We start from the raw sequence: 19927 nt of genomic DNA, 5'->3' as shown, positions 1-19927 counted from the left end.
GAAACACAACATCATACTTAGGAGAGATTGGTGCACCCTACGGCTGCAAAGGATGCAGGAGGGACTGGTGTGAAACAAGGGTAAGGACCAGCATAGGATGTTCTAGGATCTTTTGTACAGAGCCAAGAGATGCTGTGGGAAATATGCCAGGAGGTGGAGAGAAGTATGCGGGGTGATCGCATGGGCTGCATTTTCCCAGGTGTCTGAGCAGGGTCTGGTCCTTAGGGTTGGCAGTATGACATCTACTTGTGCAAGTGACAACAGAAGAACCAAAAGGACAGTGACCAGTTGGCATTTATTAGTGTAGCTATTGTCTGTCACTGCGGTAAAAGTAGTAGAGGAACCAAGACTTTGTTATCACAAAGAAATAAATAAAGCTTATTTTTAGGAAAATTCTAACCGAGTGGCTGAAATCTAGCAGTAGCACGAGAGGAGCCCAGTCTTGTGTGACAGGTGAAGCTGGGGTAGAAGTCATGATAAATTCTACCTAAAAGGAGTTTCTACTCACTGTCTACCACCCCAGCTCCCTGGCCAGAGCTGGTCATGGCTACAGTTGCAGAATAAAAGGAAACCTAAAAAAAATGCGCTAAAACACTTGGGAATACACGGACTTGGATCTATCAGGGTGAGCTGACCATGATCAGACAATCCATGACCCTCACTCCAAAGAGGGTTAGATAGAAGTTTCTCCAGATCGCTTCCGACTGATGTGCTCCAGGTGGGCGTGCTCTGAGGTGTCCAAGTCAATCTCGTACTTGGCTAGGATTTTGAGGATGGGCCTCAGCTTCAGCCACCACTGTTCCTTGGGGATGCGGTGCCTACAGAGAAATGAGATAGATGATGATTTCACCTTTTAGCACCCCAAGTGACTCTATCAAACGCTGATGGGAAGAAGGTGAATAGAAGAGGCTGGACTTTAGGGCAAGGGCTAAGATCTGAAAGAGGTATGACTACCCGTGTTAGTCCCAAGATAAAAGGCAAACAGGCTGGGAAGAGGAGATCCTGAAACTACTAGGGAAGTAGATGTACTCACTCAAAATCCGTCTGGTCCTTCAGCTCAGTCACTGGTTGAAAGACCAGAGCCCTCTTACGCATCCCCAGAACACAGCCCGAGTCTGGCGTGTTGGCAAAGATCCTCCCTGCAATAAAGGATGGTCAATAAGCTTCAGTAATGGGGAGCCAACCTCTGTGGAGGGGGCTTACCTTCTTACCCCACCTACCATTACGGTAACTCTCTTTGATTTTCCCAGACATCCAGTTCATAGCCTTGGCGCCCATCTTAGTGGCAAAATTCCTGTCAAATGGAGTTGGGCTCCCACCCTGAAAAAAGAGTCTTAAAGTTAGAGAGGGAGAGACTCTAATGAAGTGGCAGAGATACCCAAACAAAAAGGAAAGAAAAGTTCCCAGGTTTATAGCCAGAAACAGGAATCCGGAAGTCTAACTCTGAAAGGAAATCCTGGGACAGTGCTGAGAACCAGGGTGAGTTGGCGTGGCAGATTTGGCCGTTTATCAGGTGTAAGAGCTAACTAATTAGATAAAGGAGTAATTGATCTCACAATTGCCGCTTCTCGCTCCACAGCTGCCAGATCCCATTGTTTACTTCTAGTCTGGCCACTCAGTCACTTCTCTGCCCCTCTTCAGCCTAGCAGCTTTTGTCAGTTGCCATAGTCAGGGACATAGAAGTGTTCCTTGTGAACCAATATGGATGGCCTTAGTAGCACCTCTGAATAGTATAAAACATCATGTACATTTTCTCCAAGCTAAGCGAAAGTAGGTGGGAAATGGGGAACAGATTGTCATACTTTATCCACTTGGATATCCACTACCCATTCCTACAGGGGCTAATAGCAAGCTCATTCAGACTTGAGATACTGGGAATTCTTATGTGGGTAGACAAATGTCAAATGTCCATACGTAAGCAGGATCAGCTGGAGACACTGAGGATGGGGAAGCCCAAGACCGCTAGTATCATCTGTGAGCGAGGCCCACCAGAGGTGGGGACTGAATGTGGATGGTAGAGAGGAATTCATTTCCCCTGGAAGCCCCAGTTCTTGGGGATGGAGCCCAATACCAGCAAGATGCCCAGACTCATTTCCCAGGTTCCTTACAGAGGGCAGCATGGTGTGGTGGGAAGAGCACTGGCTCTCACCCAGGCTTGATGAGTGGCCCTGAAAAAATTGTTTCTCCTCTCTGGGCCTCGCTTTCCTCATCTGAACTGGTGGTCCTCAACTAGAGATGATTTTGCCTCCCTGGGGACATTTGGCAATGTCTAAAGATATCTTTTTAGTTGCTACAACTCAGGAGGGAGTGCTACTGGCCTGTAGTGGGTAGAGTCCAGGGATATTGCTAAAGCACCCCACCATGCACACAACGGCTTCCCACAACAAAGACTTATCCAACCCTGAACAGCAATGATGCCTAGGCTAAGAAACCCGCCTTCATGAAGAGGATGGACTCATAATCTCTAAGGCCATTTCCAGAGTAAAGATGCTTAGATTCTATGCCAGTACAAGACTGCAGGTTCGTGCTCTGTGGTGGCACTGATGGCCCCTAGCAGATTGGAGGCCAGCAGGAGGCCCAGTGGCTACTGGGGGTAAGGCCACCTGGTGAAGGGTGTGACAGGGTGTCTTCCCTACCTGCTGCATGTGGCCAAGCACATTCTTCCTGCTGTCAAAGATGCCCTTTCCCTCCTCAGAGTACAGGTTGAAAATGAAGTCAGTGGTATAGTTCTCGTTGCACTTCTCATTCCTGCCAAGTAGAAACCAAAAGCCTGTGACTTTGGTTATCTCCCTTCCCTCCAGACCCTTTTCTGCTTTTAAGCTTTCTTCTTCCCCTTTTCTAGCTCCTCTCATGGCACAGGTTTTCTGCATTTGTATCCAAATTCCTCAGGGTGTCCCAAACAGATTCAATCTGTGGGCTAGAGCCAGAGCCTAACTAATTCTTCTCTTCACTCAGGAACAAGCCGTGGATTAGATACCTTAATACCAAGCCCCTCTTCACAGTGGTTTTCATCTTTTGCACCAGATGTTCAACATTTGCCTGAAAACAAGAGAGTAAATCCTAAGCTTGGCGGGGAGCGGAGATAGCTGGGCAGGTGCACAGCGCTCTTGTTCCCCACCAGACCTCCCAGAAGGGGAGAAGGACATGGAAGACAGTTTACAATCCTGTGTCTAATTCCTGTAAGAAGTTCAGTGTAGACTGAAATTTAAACAAAGATAGCAGAGGAGACAGAACTAGAAGAGGGCACATCAGAGACAGCTGTGGCAACTGCCAGTTCGCCCTTCCCCTGCTCCCAATGTCCCTTTCCAGGGGTTTCTGGTTCCTGTCCCTCAGAGGGTTGACTCTTGCTCTCAGCATTGGTCCTTAAATGGTTTGCCTGGGTGTGTGGCAGTAATTCACCTGGGAGGAACCAGTTCCTTCATCAGGGCTTTGAGCTGGGGGTAAAGGAGGAAGACTCTCACCTCCATTCCTGGCAGGGGTCGGCTAGGTTCTTGGATTAAGGAGTTCCCTCAGCCTGCTGCCCCTCCACTTTGTGGCCTTTTTTTCCTCTAGTGGACTGAGATCTTGGAAAATTAGGATCATACGGTTCCTCTGTGAACAGGAGTCCAAGTTCCCCACCCCTCCAGCCCTGGAAGTGACAGGGAATGGAAGAGTCTGGAAGCAAGGGAAGTCTGAAGGGGTGGCAGGATGCAGTAGAAAGGCTGACTTTCTCTGTTGGTTAAATCCTCTACTCACTCGTTTAAGTTTAGAAAAGGCTTTTAACCTGTCTAAATCTTTCTCATCTGTATCATGGAGATAATGTCTCCTTGCATGTCTGTTTTGAAGCTAAAATGCAAAAACACATGGGAAGGGCTTAGCAACATGCCATCCTTCAAAACCAACACTCCGGACAACAGGAGCCACGGGCACATGTGAGCTTACACCAGACAATGCCTGCGTGCTGCCCTCTCCCGCCTACTCACAGGGCCCCACACACCAGCCAGCTGTCCTTGTCTTGAGCTCGCACAGTTCAGGTTGCTGCAGGTACAGTGAGGACAGATGGGGGCAAGGGAGGGCTACAGTACAAGCTCGGGGTAGCCATCTACCTGCAGGTCCCGAATGGTGAAGGGCTCCTCAAAAATATAGGCGGCATCAGCCCCAGCTGCCAGGCCGGCCATGGTGGCCAGGTAGCCGCAGTAGCCGCCCATCGTCTCGATGATGAACACACGCCGCTTGGTGCCTGCTGCTGACTGCTTGATGCGGTCACAGGTCTGGTGAGACAGTGGGTCACAGTTAGAGAGATGGGGCCCGGGCTCTGCTGCCTGTCACTTCTCTGGCCCTTGCCACGACCCCGCTCTGGAATGCTCTCTTCTCCAGGTAGGCCGGGCCGCTAGGCCTCGTCAACTGCTTGCCTTCAGGGGTGGCAGGCACATAGGCCCACCAGGCTGTGGAACCCTTCTCCTCAGAAAGAAGCTGTACTCCTCCTTTCTGTTGCTCAGGGTAAGGAAATTAGGCCCTAGACCCTCAGGAAGGAGAAACCATGGCATGCAGAGTACTGGTGCCTTTCCAGGTTGGAGACGCCCAGGGGAGAATGAGCCCCACACATGTGGTTGAATAAGGCCTGCATAAAGGCCTGTGCTTCCAGAAGCACTCTTCAAGCACTCACTTGGTTGGTACCAAAAAAGTGGCTCACTTTCTAGGAGCACATGCAGTCCAGGGGCTGCAGTCCCGGCCAGAGGCCTGGGAGGTAGCAGCAGGGTCTCACCGTGCAGATAGTGTTCAGGGCTGTGTCAGCCCCCACACTGAAGTCGGAGCCGGGGACATTGTTGGAGACCGTAGCAGGGATGACCACAAACGGGATACACAGCTCATCAAACTGCTTCCTGCCCTCCATCAGTTCCAGGCCCCCGGTGTAAGCCTGAGAAGAGTGGCGAGGGCAGCGATGAGGGGAGAGGGAGAGGCGGGGGTGGAGGGGAGGAAACGGGAGGGCACTCACCTCAAAGCCCCCAATGATGACAAGGCCCTGAATGTTAAATTTCGTGATGTTGGCACTGATCTGCTCAAAGCTCTTCTTGGGGAGAGTCCTAGTTGAATAGAGTGGGGCAGGGGTGGGCAATGAGGTGATGGGATTTGGAGAAGGGACAGCAAAATCCAGGGAGAGAAAAGCCAGAATTAGAAGAGTGCTTTATGTATAATTTCTTGACTTGTGCCCCCTTCCTCATGCCACCTCTCACCACTGCCCACGGGTCCACCTTGGGGCTTTACATGCCCAAAGCTGCTAAAAGAGGTCTGCACGAGCATGCCTGCCCCCACTGAGGCCACTGTGGGCTTGGGGACCAAAGTCCCAGACGATAGCAGTGTAGATGCTGACCTAATGAACTGACACCCATATCTGAGGGACATCTTTAGGGGTAACTAGGAGGAGTGCTCCTATGATGCCCCTTACCTTTTTGTCCCAAGTTTGGAACCACCTTGGCCAGTCCAGCCCCCTACATAGCTCCAGCCAGCTTCCTCGATCTGCAAGAAAGGTCACACAGGTGTGCACTGTGAACTGACACCACTTCCTGTGTTCTGAGCCCACCCCAACAGCCCCTGGTGGGAGAAGGAACGCCAGGCATTGGCCTTTCCCCACCTTGATGAACTTCCTCCACTATTACTGCTCATCCACAAAAATTAAGTGCCTACTTATGCCAGACACCGCACTAAGCTTTGGGATAGAGAAATAAGGTATGTGATCTGCAAATGGTTCATTTCAGTGGCTCCTGCCTGTTCGTACTGCCCTAAAATTAAGTATTTACTTCTGTTCAAAACCTTAGAGGAAAACAAGGTAGAGAATGGAAGGGGAGGTTGGGGGGTCGGGGGCAAGAGAAAGGAGAATGGACAGGTCCCCCCTGCTACACTTATCATCCTTGTGATGGCTCCTTGGCCCCAGAGTATGTGCCCTCTGTCCTTTTAGTCCCCATACCTGACCCTTGGCCAGGCCCTCGAAGCCATCGTGCACAACCAGCACCCGGTTGCCTTGGATGAGGCCAATTCTCACAGTGGAGCGCACGGCAGCGTTCATGCCTGCAGCCGGGGCCCCCACGTTCATCACGGCCACTGTATGTGTGCTACCCTGGGGAGAAAGAAGCGGAAAGGGAGTAGGGCAGAGACAGGGACCAAAACCCCAGCAGAGAGAAGGGGGCAGGTCGGTAAGGGGAGCTTGACCCCGAGTCCCTGGTGGTCCCACAATCAGGACACGTGCCTCTGGATAACACCCCCCTTACCCTAGGAACTCTGGCATAGCCTGTTCCCTCATGCTAGGGAAGCAAAACTCTATCACCGATGAATAAGCAAAGCTCTGTCCCTAAGCCCACACATCACTCGTTATGTAACGAATGAGAGCTTCCAAAGCATGATCCTTGGGCCACGTGATCTTTATGCCATTAAACCTGGGCCCCTGCCCCAGATCTAAATCCTCTCTGAGGGAAGGACCCAGCAATCTACATGTTTAGTAAGCAGCCCATATAATTCTGATATACCCCAAATACTGAGAACCACTACCACAATAGAAGTGGCTAAAGTACACTCAGACGTGGTTATTCCCAGATTTGCCCAGGGGGAAAAAATTCCCATTCCTTGCAAGCTACCTTGTCAGTCCTAAACTGGGTGTGGGTCTTGGGTTCGAGACGCCTGGGGCACACTAAGAACATGGGGCCGGAATCTGGGGTGGCTGAGCGATTTCTTAATAGGGTCAGGGGCTTGGTACCAAAGATGACAAGGGGCAAGGAAGCTGGCCAGGCTGTAGGCTGTGTGGAATAAAAGTAGCACTTCGTAGAGGGAGACTGGGAGAAGGAGAGAGTCAAGGGCGGAGAACTCACCGGTGCCTTCGTGACTGGGGGTCTGACATGAGCCAGAAGTTTGTATACCTCCCAATTGTTCATGAAGCTCCTGTAAAAAGTAGAGAGAGAGAGAGCGGAGTGTCTCCAGGCCACTCCCCATGCCAGCAGCCAAGGGGGTCTGAAGTTTTGCTCATGATGTGAAGTTCCACAGGGCGAACCCCGAAGGATATAACTGGGACACAGCAGGGACTAGGTTGGGGCTTAAAAGGGGCCACTGATTAATCCAAACCTCCCTGAGTGCTCTCCTCCCAGCCCCGCACGCAGCATGAGATGCTGCGCTTTCCCTAGAGAAACAGAAAACCTAGCTGGAATCAACACACAGAGACACCACATTACAGAAGATACATCCCTGGGAGAGACCCCCGGGATGGTACTGTGCCTCCCAGTCACCTCCCCACCCATTCTCCTGGAGAAGAAACTGTTGCAGCGACAATAAAACGCCCCTATTTTGGGTCTGAAGCTATGTCTTTTTTTTATTTTTTATTTTTATTTTTTTTGCTTCATTCCAGTATCTGATTTCTATAGCTAGGGAGCTTCTGGTCATTCCCTCACCGGCCTCTCAGCTTCATGGCTTCGTCAAATTTCCTGTCGTTCATGGCCTTGGTCACATCCTTGGTCTGAGGAAGGAGCACAGCTAGAGTCACAACTACAGGGCAAGGCTCTCCATGGCTGGATTTCTATCCCATGGGAACACCCGGCCCGTCTCCATGATTATGACTGGTTCCTGCCCACCGGCACCCCACCTGCTCCATGCCCCCCAACCTTGCGCAGAAAGAAGTATCTGTTTGTCCTCAGTTTGGGGAAGAATGAGCAGCCAGAGGAAGGAGCCAATTCAATGCTCTACTTACTAGAACATGGGCAGAGTGGAGGAGTGCTCACAGAATAGCATCTCCCTCTATGCCACGCCCATGCCACAACCTCAAAGCAGCCTCTAAACTGAGTAAAGGAAGACAATCACCCAGAGAGCGCAGTCGGGAAGAATGGCCAGTCCCTGCCATGTGTTTCCCAGCTACTGATTTCTTCTCCATGAGCCAGAGCTTTCGCTCTTGGGCTTCCAGAGACACAGTTCCAAGCAAGGTTGGAGTAGATCTGTGCGGCAGGTGGCTAGGACTCCCCGAGTCTCCAAGAGAAGCAGGGCAGGAGATGGGGGGCCCTCAGCACTGTGCATACAGACCAGCCCCAAGGATGGGCTGGACCCCTGAGCTCCCAGCCGCGATGTCTGCTCTGTGGTAGCAGAGGAGCAAGTCCTTCATGTAAGAGCCACCTCTCCCTGAGCACTGAGCATTTTCCAGGTACTGCAGCAGACCCTTTACAAAGCGTCCGGCTACTCCCTCTACTAGCCTTCAGGGTGAGCGTCAGAAACCTGGTTTTGGTTCAGAGAAACGTGGTCAAGGTGGATACTATAGAAACATATAAGCCAGCCAGCCAGACCTTACTACTATCCCTGCTTTTCATAGTGTTTGGAGAGCTACTGCATTCCACTTCCCACGAAGATGTGGTGAAAGCAATTGAGGTTGGATATTATGCGATGTTGGGTCTCATTACTTGGTGGGATACAGCATCTGTCACATTCTTTAGGAACAGTTACAGAAGGGGACCCTGAGACTCAAAGAGGAGACCGCTCCCATACAGAGCCTATTATGTTCTTTCCCCATCTGACTCCCCTGCTGTCTTTCCATCTGTTCCTTGCTCCACTGGCCTTGGAAGTGGGTCTCTTTCCCTCTCAGCTCAAAGACAGGCTCGGGGCTCTTAGGAAGTGGGGTTGAGGTCAGTACTTACCACCTGGACACACTCCATGAGGGGCAGGCGCACAGCCTGGTTACCAGAGAGGCTCACCACACAGGCTGGGGTGTCTGGGGTCCCCTCCAGAAGTGCCATCACGGCTTCCACACCCATCCTGCTGCCCTGCAGGAGCCCAGGGAGCAAAGGCAAAGTCTGGGTCAGGCCGCCCGATCTGGACTCAGCCTGGAGAGCCAGGGCACTCAAGGCCCGTCCAGATCACAGGGCTGAGCCACGTATCTGAGGACTACAGTCAGGAACTTACTGGACTTTCCCTCCCTACTCAGATTTCATCTAAGCTTGATGATTCCTCATCCCTCATCCCCTTGCCATTAGAATTCTATCTGATTCCAGAGAAATGTGTCCACTGTAGTAATCAAGGAGGTTACTGAGGCTTAATAATTGATAAAATAAGGAAGAGTATGGTATCTCTCTTCCAATGAAAGTAGGATAAGAGGGTTCAATTGGAGAGTCTGAAATTAGATCTTAATAATGGTATTAATGCTCAAAGCAGAGATCTGGGAGCTCATCGTTTGGGGAGCATAGAGTTTCCCACCAGTTTTTGCAACAGAAGGGAACTGATACATGTACAGGAATGGGTCAAGGGCTGGTGCCATCAGAGGCTGGGGGCAGGCAGCATGGTCAGTGGGGTGCGCCCCTGTCACGGCGAAGTGCAGTTCTGTAGGCTATGAATTCCAACATGTGAGGGCCTCATAACCCCATGACTTACCAGGATTCGGTCAAAGGCTGACGGGGTCCCACCCCGCTGCACATGCCCCAAGACAGTGACCCGAGTGTCATATCCCAGACGCTTTACCACCAGCTAAAGAGACCAAAAGAGAGACAGAGACAGGGATAAAGAGTCAGAGGCTGAAAACAAGTAGAGACTAAGATAAACCCAAATGGCTCAACCTCTTATCTTATCACAATTCCTTGGACACCAGGAGGCAAGAAACATCGGGAGAGATGTACAGAAGGCCTGAGGGGAGACTCAGATCACTAGGGAAGGGGGCAGGGGATGGTGTCCAAGCCCTTTCTGGGTTCTTCCTACTTACATTCTTGATGTCCTCAGAGGTGATTGGTTTCCCATTCTTGTCGATTGCACCTTCAGCCACAATGATGATGTTGAGACGAGAACCACGGGTCCTTGTCTGGTCAAGAGCAAAGAGAAGAGAGCTCAGTGGAGGGAAACTGATGTGAAGGCAGCATCAGTGGAACAGGCGGGGTTTTTTTAAGGGCAAAATAAAGTGCCAGTACCTCACTGAGCCGGCGACAAAGATGTTCCTCCCAGTCATCATCTGGCGGACACTCAGGAATAAAAACCCAGTCAGCCCCGCAGGAGAGGGAGGTGACAAGGGCCAGGTATCTGAGATGAGAGGCAGAAGCATCACGCTAGGAGCCACAATCCATGAACAGCCTCACCCATACCCAGCAGGTCTGCCTGTCCCCATAGTCAGTGGAAGGTCTGAAGGTCTGTGGTTTCCTTCTTGGGGTGAGGTGTCTTCTTGAGACAGCTTCTCAGTGGGCCTCTGTCCCTGAGGAGCACCTTCTAGTCATGCTCACCTACCAAAGCAGCTTCTAGTCTCAGAGCACTGTGTGTCCCTTCACACTGGAGTGTGCCTGGGCCCATACACACAGGCACAACCCCGCACGTGTGGGTAGGTGGGGGGTTAGGGCTGGAAGCAGGGAAGCAGAGGAGCATGTACACCTCCAAATCTGCTACCCCTGGGAGACCTCCTTGGACTCTCCGGGGAAGAGAAAGCCATTGCTGGCACTGCAGAATCAGTGACTCCAGATGAGGATCTTACCCACAGTGCCGGCCCATCACTTCTAACACAAACGTCCTCTGGTGGCTGCAAGAGAGAGACAAAAGGCTTACACAGTCCTCGTGTCCCTGTGGCCAGGATCAAGCTGCCACCCACATCCAAGCCATGAAAGCTCCCTGGGAGATGCATTTATGCTTCCAACAGGCTTCCAACAAGCTTCCTGAGAGACCAGGGAGACCCGGGGAAACATGTCAGCTACAGGGTAGCTGAAATACAGCAGTACATTGTATCAGTCCTGTGGCTCTGTTCCAGGGAGCGAGGGGGTCCGGGAAGGGAGGGAAAGAAGTGAGGTCTCCGACTGGCCCGGAATCTCCAAGGATGAGCCTGGGAAACCGTGACATTCTGTCCTTCCTTCTCACACTCTCAGAGTGGTGATGGTGGCCACCACAGTCACTATGACTTGGCTGAAAGGGTGGCTGAGGTTTGGGGCTCCCTGGATTCATCTCATATTGGCCCCTAATCATTTGGGAGACCCCCTGGGTATTAAAGCCCTCAGAGCTACAGTGTGGACAGTGCACTAGACAGCCACAAGAGGCAAACGCAAAGCATGTAGACGGCAGCGCAATTTCGGGGCTCCAGGGATAACTCTTCATTAAAAACAGGATTCTGGCCCCAGGAAACTGGTTGTTAGAGTCTACAGCTCCAAAGCATTCATCTTCCCTAGACCCCAGCCCTTCAGCCAGTCCCAGCTGCCACCCTCCTACACTGCCCCTTACCTCTGAGCAGTAGTGGTGATGGCATCCACGATCTCTATGATACGATGCAGGGCAGAATCGGTGCCGATGGTCATATCAGTGCCACAGAAGTCGTTGTCAATCGAGCCCACCAAGCCCACGATGTTCAGGTAGCTGGACTTTGTAGCCTCCTCTGCTGTGATCTTACCTGACAAAGACAAGCGAACCGGAAGCCACTGGGTGAGGTGCCTTGCATGCCAAAAGAGCAGGTGACTGGGGAGGGAAGGATCTGCAGCCAATGGGAACCATAAGCAATGGCAGAACAAGGAGGCCAGAAACTGTCCGTTTGCATCTAGGTAATGACTTCCTCCAGTGGGAGGACAGGGGTGTGTGCAGGCGCACAAATCATACTTATGACAACAACGTCTCACCCGCTTTCTGGAGGTCACTCAGTAAGTCACTCCACTCAGAACGGAAGGTGTCAGCCCCAGTGAGGCTGCCATCACCCCCAATGACACACAGATTGGTAATCCCACGCTTCACCAGGTTGTGGGCAGCTCGCAGTCGCCCCTCTCGTTCCCGGAAGTCCTTGCACCGGGCACTTCCAATGACTGTGCCTCCCTGTGGGGAAGAGGTAGAAGTCAGCTCCCCAGAGGACACGGCCAAATCTGGGCTCAACATGCTAAGATTTCCTCCATTCCAACACTGTGATGGGCTGTCCTAACCACATGCCTTCCTAGAAAGCGCCCTGACATCCTGAAGGGCCATCTGTCCTTTCTGGAAGAGAGAGAAATGATAGTGGCTGAGCTATCATAGGGTTACTCCTTATATTCTGCTATACCTCTTTGAAGACTAAGATCAACCCATTTCACTGAAGACTCTGTCATCAAAGTGATTATCCGCAAGGAGAGCAAAGGAATACATACATGCAGTTGGCTTTTGGAGTAATATCCATCTTTCACAAGAAATAGCACTGGCTTCAGTCCTGGAAATTCTCCCTAGTGACCTGACTTCATCAGACTGCATCCAAACTATTCTTAGGAGCTCATCCCAATGTGCTTGGTAGTACCTTTTCCCTATTGAACTCACTGATTTCTAATTGCAACCAGGCACTGCCAATTTCCTCTCTGCTCCTCAGACTTTGGTGCTAGTGAGAGGAAGCACAATACCTAGGTATTCACAGGAAAAATAGCTATGAGTATTCCCAGGGGTTTATAGATACCCCGAGAGACCTAAGTAATTGGCTCCATGCCTTTGGGAGTATTGATGGAGAATTCTGGCTCATTCTCAGACCACTTTACTGCAGGCATTATTGCTTATAGAGAACCTTCACGAAGTACTGCACATTAAAATTTTTCCTATGGATTCTTAGAGGGTTGAAGTAAAGAATGGGGACACAAATGTAATTTGCAGATTTTTCAATAAATCAGAAAATAGGTATATGACTTAGAGAAAGTGGCATGAAGGGTTCTGGATATAGTCAGCATCATCTTGGGGTGTTTTCTGGAAACTCTGAAATGCTATATTGGTTCCTTCCTCCCTTTAACACTTTGGTTTCAGGTGACATTATCTCCATCACATGAGGACTGGCAGATTTCAGCTCTACTTCTGGCTCTGGCTCCAGTCCTCTGGTAAAGTTATTTTCATGGCCAGGCCTTCCCCGTGATCCCAAAGCAGGTCCTGCTTACATAGTGGCTCCTCAAGTCTTGCCTATGACCTTTCTATAAAGAGCAAACTGTCCTGTGACCGCATTCCCGTCCCCATGCCACCCTAGGAAAACAGGGACATATTTTCAGACCCAAAGAGTAAAGGGCCGTCATGGCACCTCTCTTGTCATAGAACCCTTCACATCGAGCCACATGGGGGGGACTTGAGCAACCATGAGGCCAAACCAGAGTGGGGTGCAGCAAGGACAAACATGGGACAGAAGTCTTCAGGAACATACCAGCTGCAGCATCATCGAAACACTCTCCCAGGTGGCCTCCCTGATGTGATCTCCGCCATCCACCAGGCCTTGGTAACCCTGTGGGGCACATTACACCCATTCAGCCTCTGCTAGGCCAGTTCTCCTAAACCCCCACAATTAAGACAGGATCCTGGGAAGAAGTTCTCAGAATCAAACCACCTCCTCCCATTACTGTTCCTGGATGCCCACGACACTCTTAAATTTAACACAGTCCGAGGAAGAAGACATCAACTTTCAATGCCGTCTTCTAGTTTCTTACAATCTCAAAAGGGCAGGATGTCCTTCCTGATATTTCATCCTAATTCCCCCTTCTTCTGGCTCATCCCATGTCCTCCAATCTGCTTCCCAGGGAACTAAATAACAGATGGCTTCGATAATAGCAGAGGGAAAAGAGAAGGGTGTTGGAGGGAAGGAGGGAGAGAAGTGGGACTTGAAAAGAGGAAATTGGGAAGACAGCAAATAAATCTCCTAGAGCGAAGAGCGGACAAAGAACGAAAGGGAAGGGAGAGAATGGTAGAGGAGTTAGACCCTCAGAAGGTTCAGGAAACTACAGAAACCTGATGAGACTCTTCCTTCCAAAGGTTCTATCTCTGGATATACTAAATTTTCTGTGAAATACTCTGAAATGAGGTGCTTCTTTCCTAAACTGGACAGGCACCATGAGGACCCAGTCTGCAGACCCCTAGATCCCACCATCATTATGGGAGACTGGAGTGGCAGGGGATACTCATGGAGAGGGGGAGCCAAGACAGGTGAGACATAGCATGTAACTGGGAGGAGGAAGGAGAAAGTAGGGAGGGAGGAGCGGAAAACAGAGAAAGAATGACGAAGAACAAAGTGGAGAACCAACCTCATGGACAAAGAAGACGCGGGCACCAGTGAAGATACCAACTCGAACCACAGCCCTGACAGCAGCATTCATACCTGCAACGAGGGAGGAAAGACAAGAGGGAGAAGTTAGTCCTCAGAAAAGCAGCCTGGACTACAAGATATGACCCAGTCCCTTTCTTAGGCTTTTCTCTGAATCTAGAATACTTCTCTCCTCCAAGTCGCCCAGCCTCCCCACTGACACTGAATTACCATGTTCAGTGTATATGTAGCTCCAGATCTCTCTCCCTTTCCCCCAAATCCCATCTTTCCTAAGACCTTTCCTCACCAGGGCAATCCAGGGAATCATCATCTTGAATGCTTACCGTAGTGTTAGACACTCCTAAATGCTTATCAAACCTCATCTCATTGACTCCTATCCACAACTCTGAAGCTGCCTCCATTTTACAGATTTGAAAACTGAGGTCCAAAGAAGTCACAGTCACAGAGCCACTATCTCCACTGGGAGAAACAATTAGGACTGACACTAATTGGGACTCAAACAGAGAGGAGAGCCTTTCCCCTTTCTCCCACGTAAGCATCATTCTTTTCCAGTAGCTACTGGAAAAGTAGCTACTCAGTGGCAAGAACAGTCTCTACCATGGATACCGTGGAGGAAACACCCCCCACAACACACGACACACGGTGGAAGCTATAAAGGCCGGAATATTAGAACCAGTGCTACTGATAACTGTACGAAGTAAGCAGGGCTTCCCTGGTGAGAGATGGAAGACACTCCGGAGACTTGACCCCAGTAAGCCCCTCCTACCTTGTAATGGGAGGAGGGGCTCACCGTGATGTTCAAGGAATCTCAAAGCCAAGATAGATCAATTTCTTGTGAATCATTTGAACCACCTTCCCTCGGTACCCCAGTTCATTTTTTTGTTTCAATCTAAAGTCTATTCCTAGGGTCCTTAATCCTGGCTAGAGAAACACCAAATTCCAGTGAGCACTAGGGAAACCCGTAGTTAGAAGAATCCACAGCAGCAAACTAAAATCCATCAAGAACTACTACAAAATCCCAAACTGCCTGGAATGGAACAGATTAAAAAAGACCAAAATGTCTGGGGTTTTTTGGGGGGGGGGGCAGGGCAGTTTGCAGGCTGACAAGATTTGGTGTTAGATGGCTATAAGGGCCAAATCAGATCGAAGGGCCATTCACTCGTTGAGCAAATATTTATTGAATACATGCTCCAGGCACTATATAGGCACGAGGGAAATGGTAGTGAATGATACAGTCTAGGGATACAAAATTAAGGTAATGGTCCTCAAGACTTGCAAAGAATATAATATGGTTACAACATGGATCCCTACAAAGGGGATATGTACAAAGCACAGTGGGAACAAGGAAAAGGAGCATCTCAACTGGAGGAAGTCAGGACAGAAATGACAGAAATGACAGCATTTGACCTAAGACCCAAAGGATAATATCCTTATAAATCACTTTGGGTGAGTGTTCCAGGCAGGAGAATAGCACAAATGAAGGCAAGAGTCAAGAAACCACCTTAGGTGGATGCCTGGGTGGCTCAGTCAGTTAAGTGTCTGCCTTTGGCTCAGGTCATGATCCCAGGGTCCTGGGATCGAGCCCCACATTGGGCTCCCTGTTTGGCGGGGAATCTGCTCCTCCCTCTCCCTCTGCCCCTCCCCTGACTTGTGCTCTGTCTCTCTGCATGAGATGAAGCCACACACAGCTGGGCAGGCACCCGAATGCCACACGAGGAACTGTGACTCTTATTCTGTAGGCCAGGGTTCGACTGGAGATCCATGGGTGGTGGTTTCGGGGACTTCATGAACCCCATGAAACTACGAAAAGTGTTCTGGGCACAGGAATTTCACTTGGGAGAAGGTCCGCAGCTTTCATATGATACTTAAAGGAGTATGTGACCTAGGAAAAAAAAAGTTGCAAATGATGGGGAATCTTTGCAGACTTTCAAGAGCAGAGAGGCATGATGTTCTGTGCACATCAGAAAGATCACCATGGCAGCAACATGGAGGATGCAGGGGAGAGTGGCAGTGGGGACAAAAAGGAGACAGTGGACGGGAGACACCTCAGAAACAGCACAGCTATGCAGTTAGATTTCAAGGTGTTGGAGAGGGGGATGGAAACGCACCAGGAATGATTCAGGCGTGGGGTACAATGGTGGTGCAATTAACCGAGTGGAGGCGGGTTTTGAGTCAGACAGGTGGGGGTGCGGATGACACATTCATATTGGGAGACACGGAGCTTGAAGTTCTTGTGGGACATCCACGTGGACTTGGAAGAGGCTGTCTCAAGAGAATATGTAGAATCCAAATGGGAAAGGCAAGGGATGGAACCCAGAGGAAAACCAATACTGAAAGAAAGGGCAAGGGAAAATGGGATCCAGGAGGGAGACTGAGGAGGAGCCGCAATAAAGACAGATGGAAAACCAGCTTAGCGATGTCTTGGAAGCCAGAGGGGACAGTTTCAAGAAGCTGGAACAATGCCGAAGGCTCCCAAAACTGATCTCAGATAAGAACTGAAAGATTCGGCTTGCCTACAAGAGGTCCTGGTGAGCAGCGCTGTCAGAGTCTAGAAGTCTAGGTTCACATTCTCAACTTGAAGGGATCAAAATGGAAAAATCTGTGATGGAAGCAGGCTTCTCAGGAGTTTTAGGAAAAGCCTGTGTTTATGAAAAGAACAAAGTCAGGGTCAATGCATAGCCATCTGTGCTTTAGGAAGGTGGAATAAAGTCTATAAGATCAGAATAGAAATGACTGTTGTTTATTCATTTTCTAGACTTTGACAAGGCCTTTGGGATTCTCTTTGGGATACCTGGAGTTCCAGAGCACGAGCTGTAATTTTAAAAAATAAGGAAAAAACATTCTCCTGAAATTTGTAATTTAGAATGTTGTTTCCCACTCCTTAACTGAGTAAGAGTAGGGGAAAAAAGACTTAAGAAAAACAAATGACTTAAAAGGTTTTAAGTGTAAACAATGGCTGTCAGGTAGGAAATACCCAAATTCGTTGGGCAGAAGAAAATTCTTTCTCTTCTCTCCTCCCTTTACCTTCTCACCCCATCTTATCAAACTCCAGAGGTCATCCTTTCTGCCTCTAAGTCTGACAGCTATTTTCCTAGAAACCAAGTTTTAAGACTCCCTTCGTCCCCTATACCGCATCTCAAACCCCCAGTTCCCTAGAAATCTCAGACTGGGATGTATACTAACTTTTACTAGGGAGTCCCAGTAATTCTTTGGGCTCTCCTACTTCACATTACTGGCCTATTCTGGCCCCAGACCAGTCCTGGCCAGGCTCTCCTTAGCTGTTCCACGTTGCCCTAAATAACCCTGTGTTCGCAGCTGTCTCACTTATTAGAAGCAAGACGAAGGATAAGATTACAGGCGCCACCCAGGGGGTATTCTGGGTACAGCGAAGAGGGGCTCTGGAGAACATCAGAGGCACGTACTCTGGAGTTTCTAATTACAGCCTGTAGGGAAGAGGCGTTGGGGAGAACTACGGTTCTACGGGTGATGGGTCCCTATCACATGAGACAGAAACAAACTAATAAATGACTTGGTCACTACCTTTTTGAAAGCAAATGTTAAAAAGTTTCTTTCTACCTTAACTGAACTCTGAATTGGGGGAGGGGGGGGAGATCCTTTAAATTCCAACATGAGAAATAAATGTTAGACCTAAATTACACTTCTGAATATGTAATTCAAGTTATGAATCCTAGAACAGCAATCCAGAAAGGTCATCGAATCCCTATTCCTGTAAACCTCTAAAACCTTTGCAAACAGGATAGACATGCATTCGGAATGGACTGCCCCTCTGAGGACATAGGGCCAGAGCAGACAACTGAGATCCTTTCCAGCAGAATAAGCCAATGTCAGAATGCCCAATGTGGTATGAATGAGCAGAGCTGGGGCCATTCCTGGGCTGAAGCGGGAATTAGGATTTGTATCTACTCAGACCAGCTTCTGAACTCAGGCTGCTTTCTGGCCTCTCTTCTACCTTAAAAAGTTACGAGCTTTGCTGAACTCAGGGAATGACAGAGCTGTGGCCTGTCTGGATTTTACAGAGCCCGATCTCATTCTCCCATATGGCCCACAGCCTCTGGGGAAAAATTATTTCTATGCTCTGCTCTCCCTGGGAAAACTAAAGATCATGAAACTGATCTCTGGGCAGGCCACTGCTGTATTTGAGCTGCTCCTTCAGCTGGGATCTCTCGGCTCTGCTTTGAGTTTTTTGCTTTGCTTCCTGCCTCTCTGTTTCATCCCGTCCCAACTGCTCCCGTGCACCTGTGACGTTATGTGGCCTCCCAATGGGATGTTTCCTTGGAGACACCGTGCCTGTCACAGGACCCCACAGGCCTGGGTCCGGCTGGCCCACCGCAAATCAGCTAATGCTAGCCTCTGCCTCCAGGAAGGATGATCTTCCTGTGAAGCAGGTGACAGTCCCTCTAAAATGAAGGTTTCTCTGCTCAGGATCCGAAGTTAGAAGGGTTCTGCTGCTCTTAGACCCAAGTTAAATCCTAGGGGTGTGTGTGTGTGTGTGTGTGTGTGTGTGTGTGTGTCTCCTTTTTTTTTTTTTTTTTTAACCACTTCCCCCTCTCCAGAGAGCCCTTCTTTTTCATAATTTCCTAACTTCATACACCTCCCCTGGATTTTCAGCAAGCTCCTGCTTCGCTTCATCCAATTTCAGAACCCATCCTACCAAGGTTTTAGGGTCAACATTCGAGAGTTTATGTAGCATGGGAGTCTTTCCAGGAGAGAACAGAGAAGCAAGAGAAGCCAGCCAGCCTCAAGCAGGGCTCTGGATTCCCAGTCCAGTCACCATTCCTGAACTCAGACTTCTCAGCCCTCCTCCCTAAGTGTCTTTGTTCTAGCATTCTCATGTTCATAATATATATCACAGGTGTAACTCAATAAACATTAGATTAAAACATATTTAAAATCTAGATTTACTGGGCGCCTGGGTGGCTCAGTGGGTTAAGCCGCTGCCTTCGGCTCAGGTCATGATCTCAGGGTCCTGGGATTGAGTCCCACATCGGGCTCTCTGCTCAGCAGGGAGCCTGCTTCCTCCTCTCTCTCTGCCTGCCTCTCTGCCTACTTCTGATCTCTCTCTGTCAAATAAAAAAAAAAAAAAATCTTTAAAAAAAAAAAATCTAGATTTACTAATAATACTCATGAGAAGGTCTGTAAGAGTGAAGACAACCTGTGACCTTTTCGTCAATGTATCCTTAGTGCCCACCATCCTGCTTGCTACACAGGTGCTCAATAATTCCCTTTGCACTTAATTAGAAATATGTTTATTTAGCACTTACTATGTACTAGGCACTGTTGAAGCAAGAATCCATTCAATGAAGAGTTCAGTTTCTTGAAATCTACCTTGCCTGGGAACTTTTCCCTGGTTAGTCCTACTAAAGCCTAACATTTCATGATATAAGTGGATTCTGCTTGCTTAAGGCACACTTGATTATTGTTATTTATGAACCTCACAGAAGAAATATAGAAACACTCTAGAAATGTATGTTACCTCTCCTCCTAGAACTATAAGTTCCCCAAGGAAATCAACTGTTTCAAAACACACGGGACAAGGCCCCAAACAAAATGGGTGCTTAACACAAAGTCTGGGAAGCCTAGAGAGACAGAGGAGTGGAGTGAAGGGGAGACCAGCTAAAATCTCTTCTCTCTTTTTCCAGCACAGTGTCCATGTCCTGGTGTCCCTCTCAAAGACAGTCTGCCTCTCTTCAAGGTATTATAAACTAGAATACATGAGACCATCAAACAAGAAAAAAAAAAAAATCACATTCTCTACCTCCCACTTCATTTTGCCATATACCTGATTCTCCTGACTTGCAGGTTTCTGGGACTCAACCCAGAAAGTGGTTCTCTCCGGCTTTGCTGTCTGCCCATCCCACCCCCAAACCCCTATGGGTCTGTACCAATTAACTGCTGCTGTTCCTGTTTGTTGGAGGGCTGAAGGAATGGAAG

General features: G+C 49.4%; 1 protein-coding gene across 5 annotated transcripts in view; it reads right to left on the bottom strand.

Annotated features, from left to right (window-relative positions):
* The window catches only part of PFKM (phosphofructokinase, muscle), a 45338-nt gene that overhangs the window by 1832 nt on the left and 23579 nt on the right, over window positions 1–19927 (bottom strand). For 4 of the 5 annotated variants that reach the window (XM_032348016.1, XM_032348013.1, XM_032348014.1 and 1 more), the window contains 21 exons: window positions 13956–14029; window positions 13085–13162; window positions 11571–11760; window positions 11182–11347; window positions 10448–10492; window positions 9897–10005; window positions 9695–9790; window positions 9370–9462; window positions 8640–8765; window positions 7413–7477; window positions 6840–6909; window positions 5945–6094; window positions 5426–5496; window positions 4976–5063; window positions 4745–4897; window positions 4086–4250; window positions 2978–3039; window positions 2637–2748; window positions 1221–1320; window positions 1034–1139; window positions 277–818 (listed from right to left, as the gene is read on the bottom strand). In XM_032348016.1, coding sequence (XP_032203907.1) covers window positions 674–818; window positions 1034–1139; window positions 1221–1320; window positions 2637–2748; window positions 2978–3039; window positions 4086–4250; window positions 4745–4897; window positions 4976–5063; window positions 5426–5496; window positions 5945–6094; window positions 6840–6909; window positions 7413–7477; window positions 8640–8765; window positions 9370–9462; window positions 9695–9790; window positions 9897–10005; window positions 10448–10492; window positions 11182–11347; window positions 11571–11760; window positions 13085–13162; window positions 13956–14029 — 2264 coding nt within the window. In that variant the 3' untranslated portion in view covers window positions 277–673. Of the gene's footprint in view, window positions 1–276; window positions 819–1033; window positions 1140–1220; window positions 1321–2636; window positions 2749–2977; window positions 3040–4085; window positions 4251–4744; window positions 4898–4975; window positions 5064–5425; window positions 5497–5944; window positions 6095–6839; window positions 6910–7412; window positions 7478–8639; window positions 8766–9369; window positions 9463–9694; window positions 9791–9896; window positions 10006–10447; window positions 10493–11181; window positions 11348–11570; window positions 11761–13084; window positions 13163–13955; window positions 14030–19927 lie in introns of those variants that run through there. The other variant, XM_032348012.1, reaches the window with a different exon arrangement.

The sequence above is a fragment of the Mustela erminea genome, chromosome 6 (assembly GCF_009829155.1).
Source record: "Mustela erminea isolate mMusErm1 chromosome 6, mMusErm1.Pri, whole genome shotgun sequence".
Lineage (NCBI taxonomy): Eukaryota > Metazoa > Chordata > Mammalia > Carnivora > Mustelidae > Mustela > Mustela erminea.
Note: the sequence above shows the minus strand (reverse complement) of the source record. Positions and strands in the feature narration are given on the sequence as shown.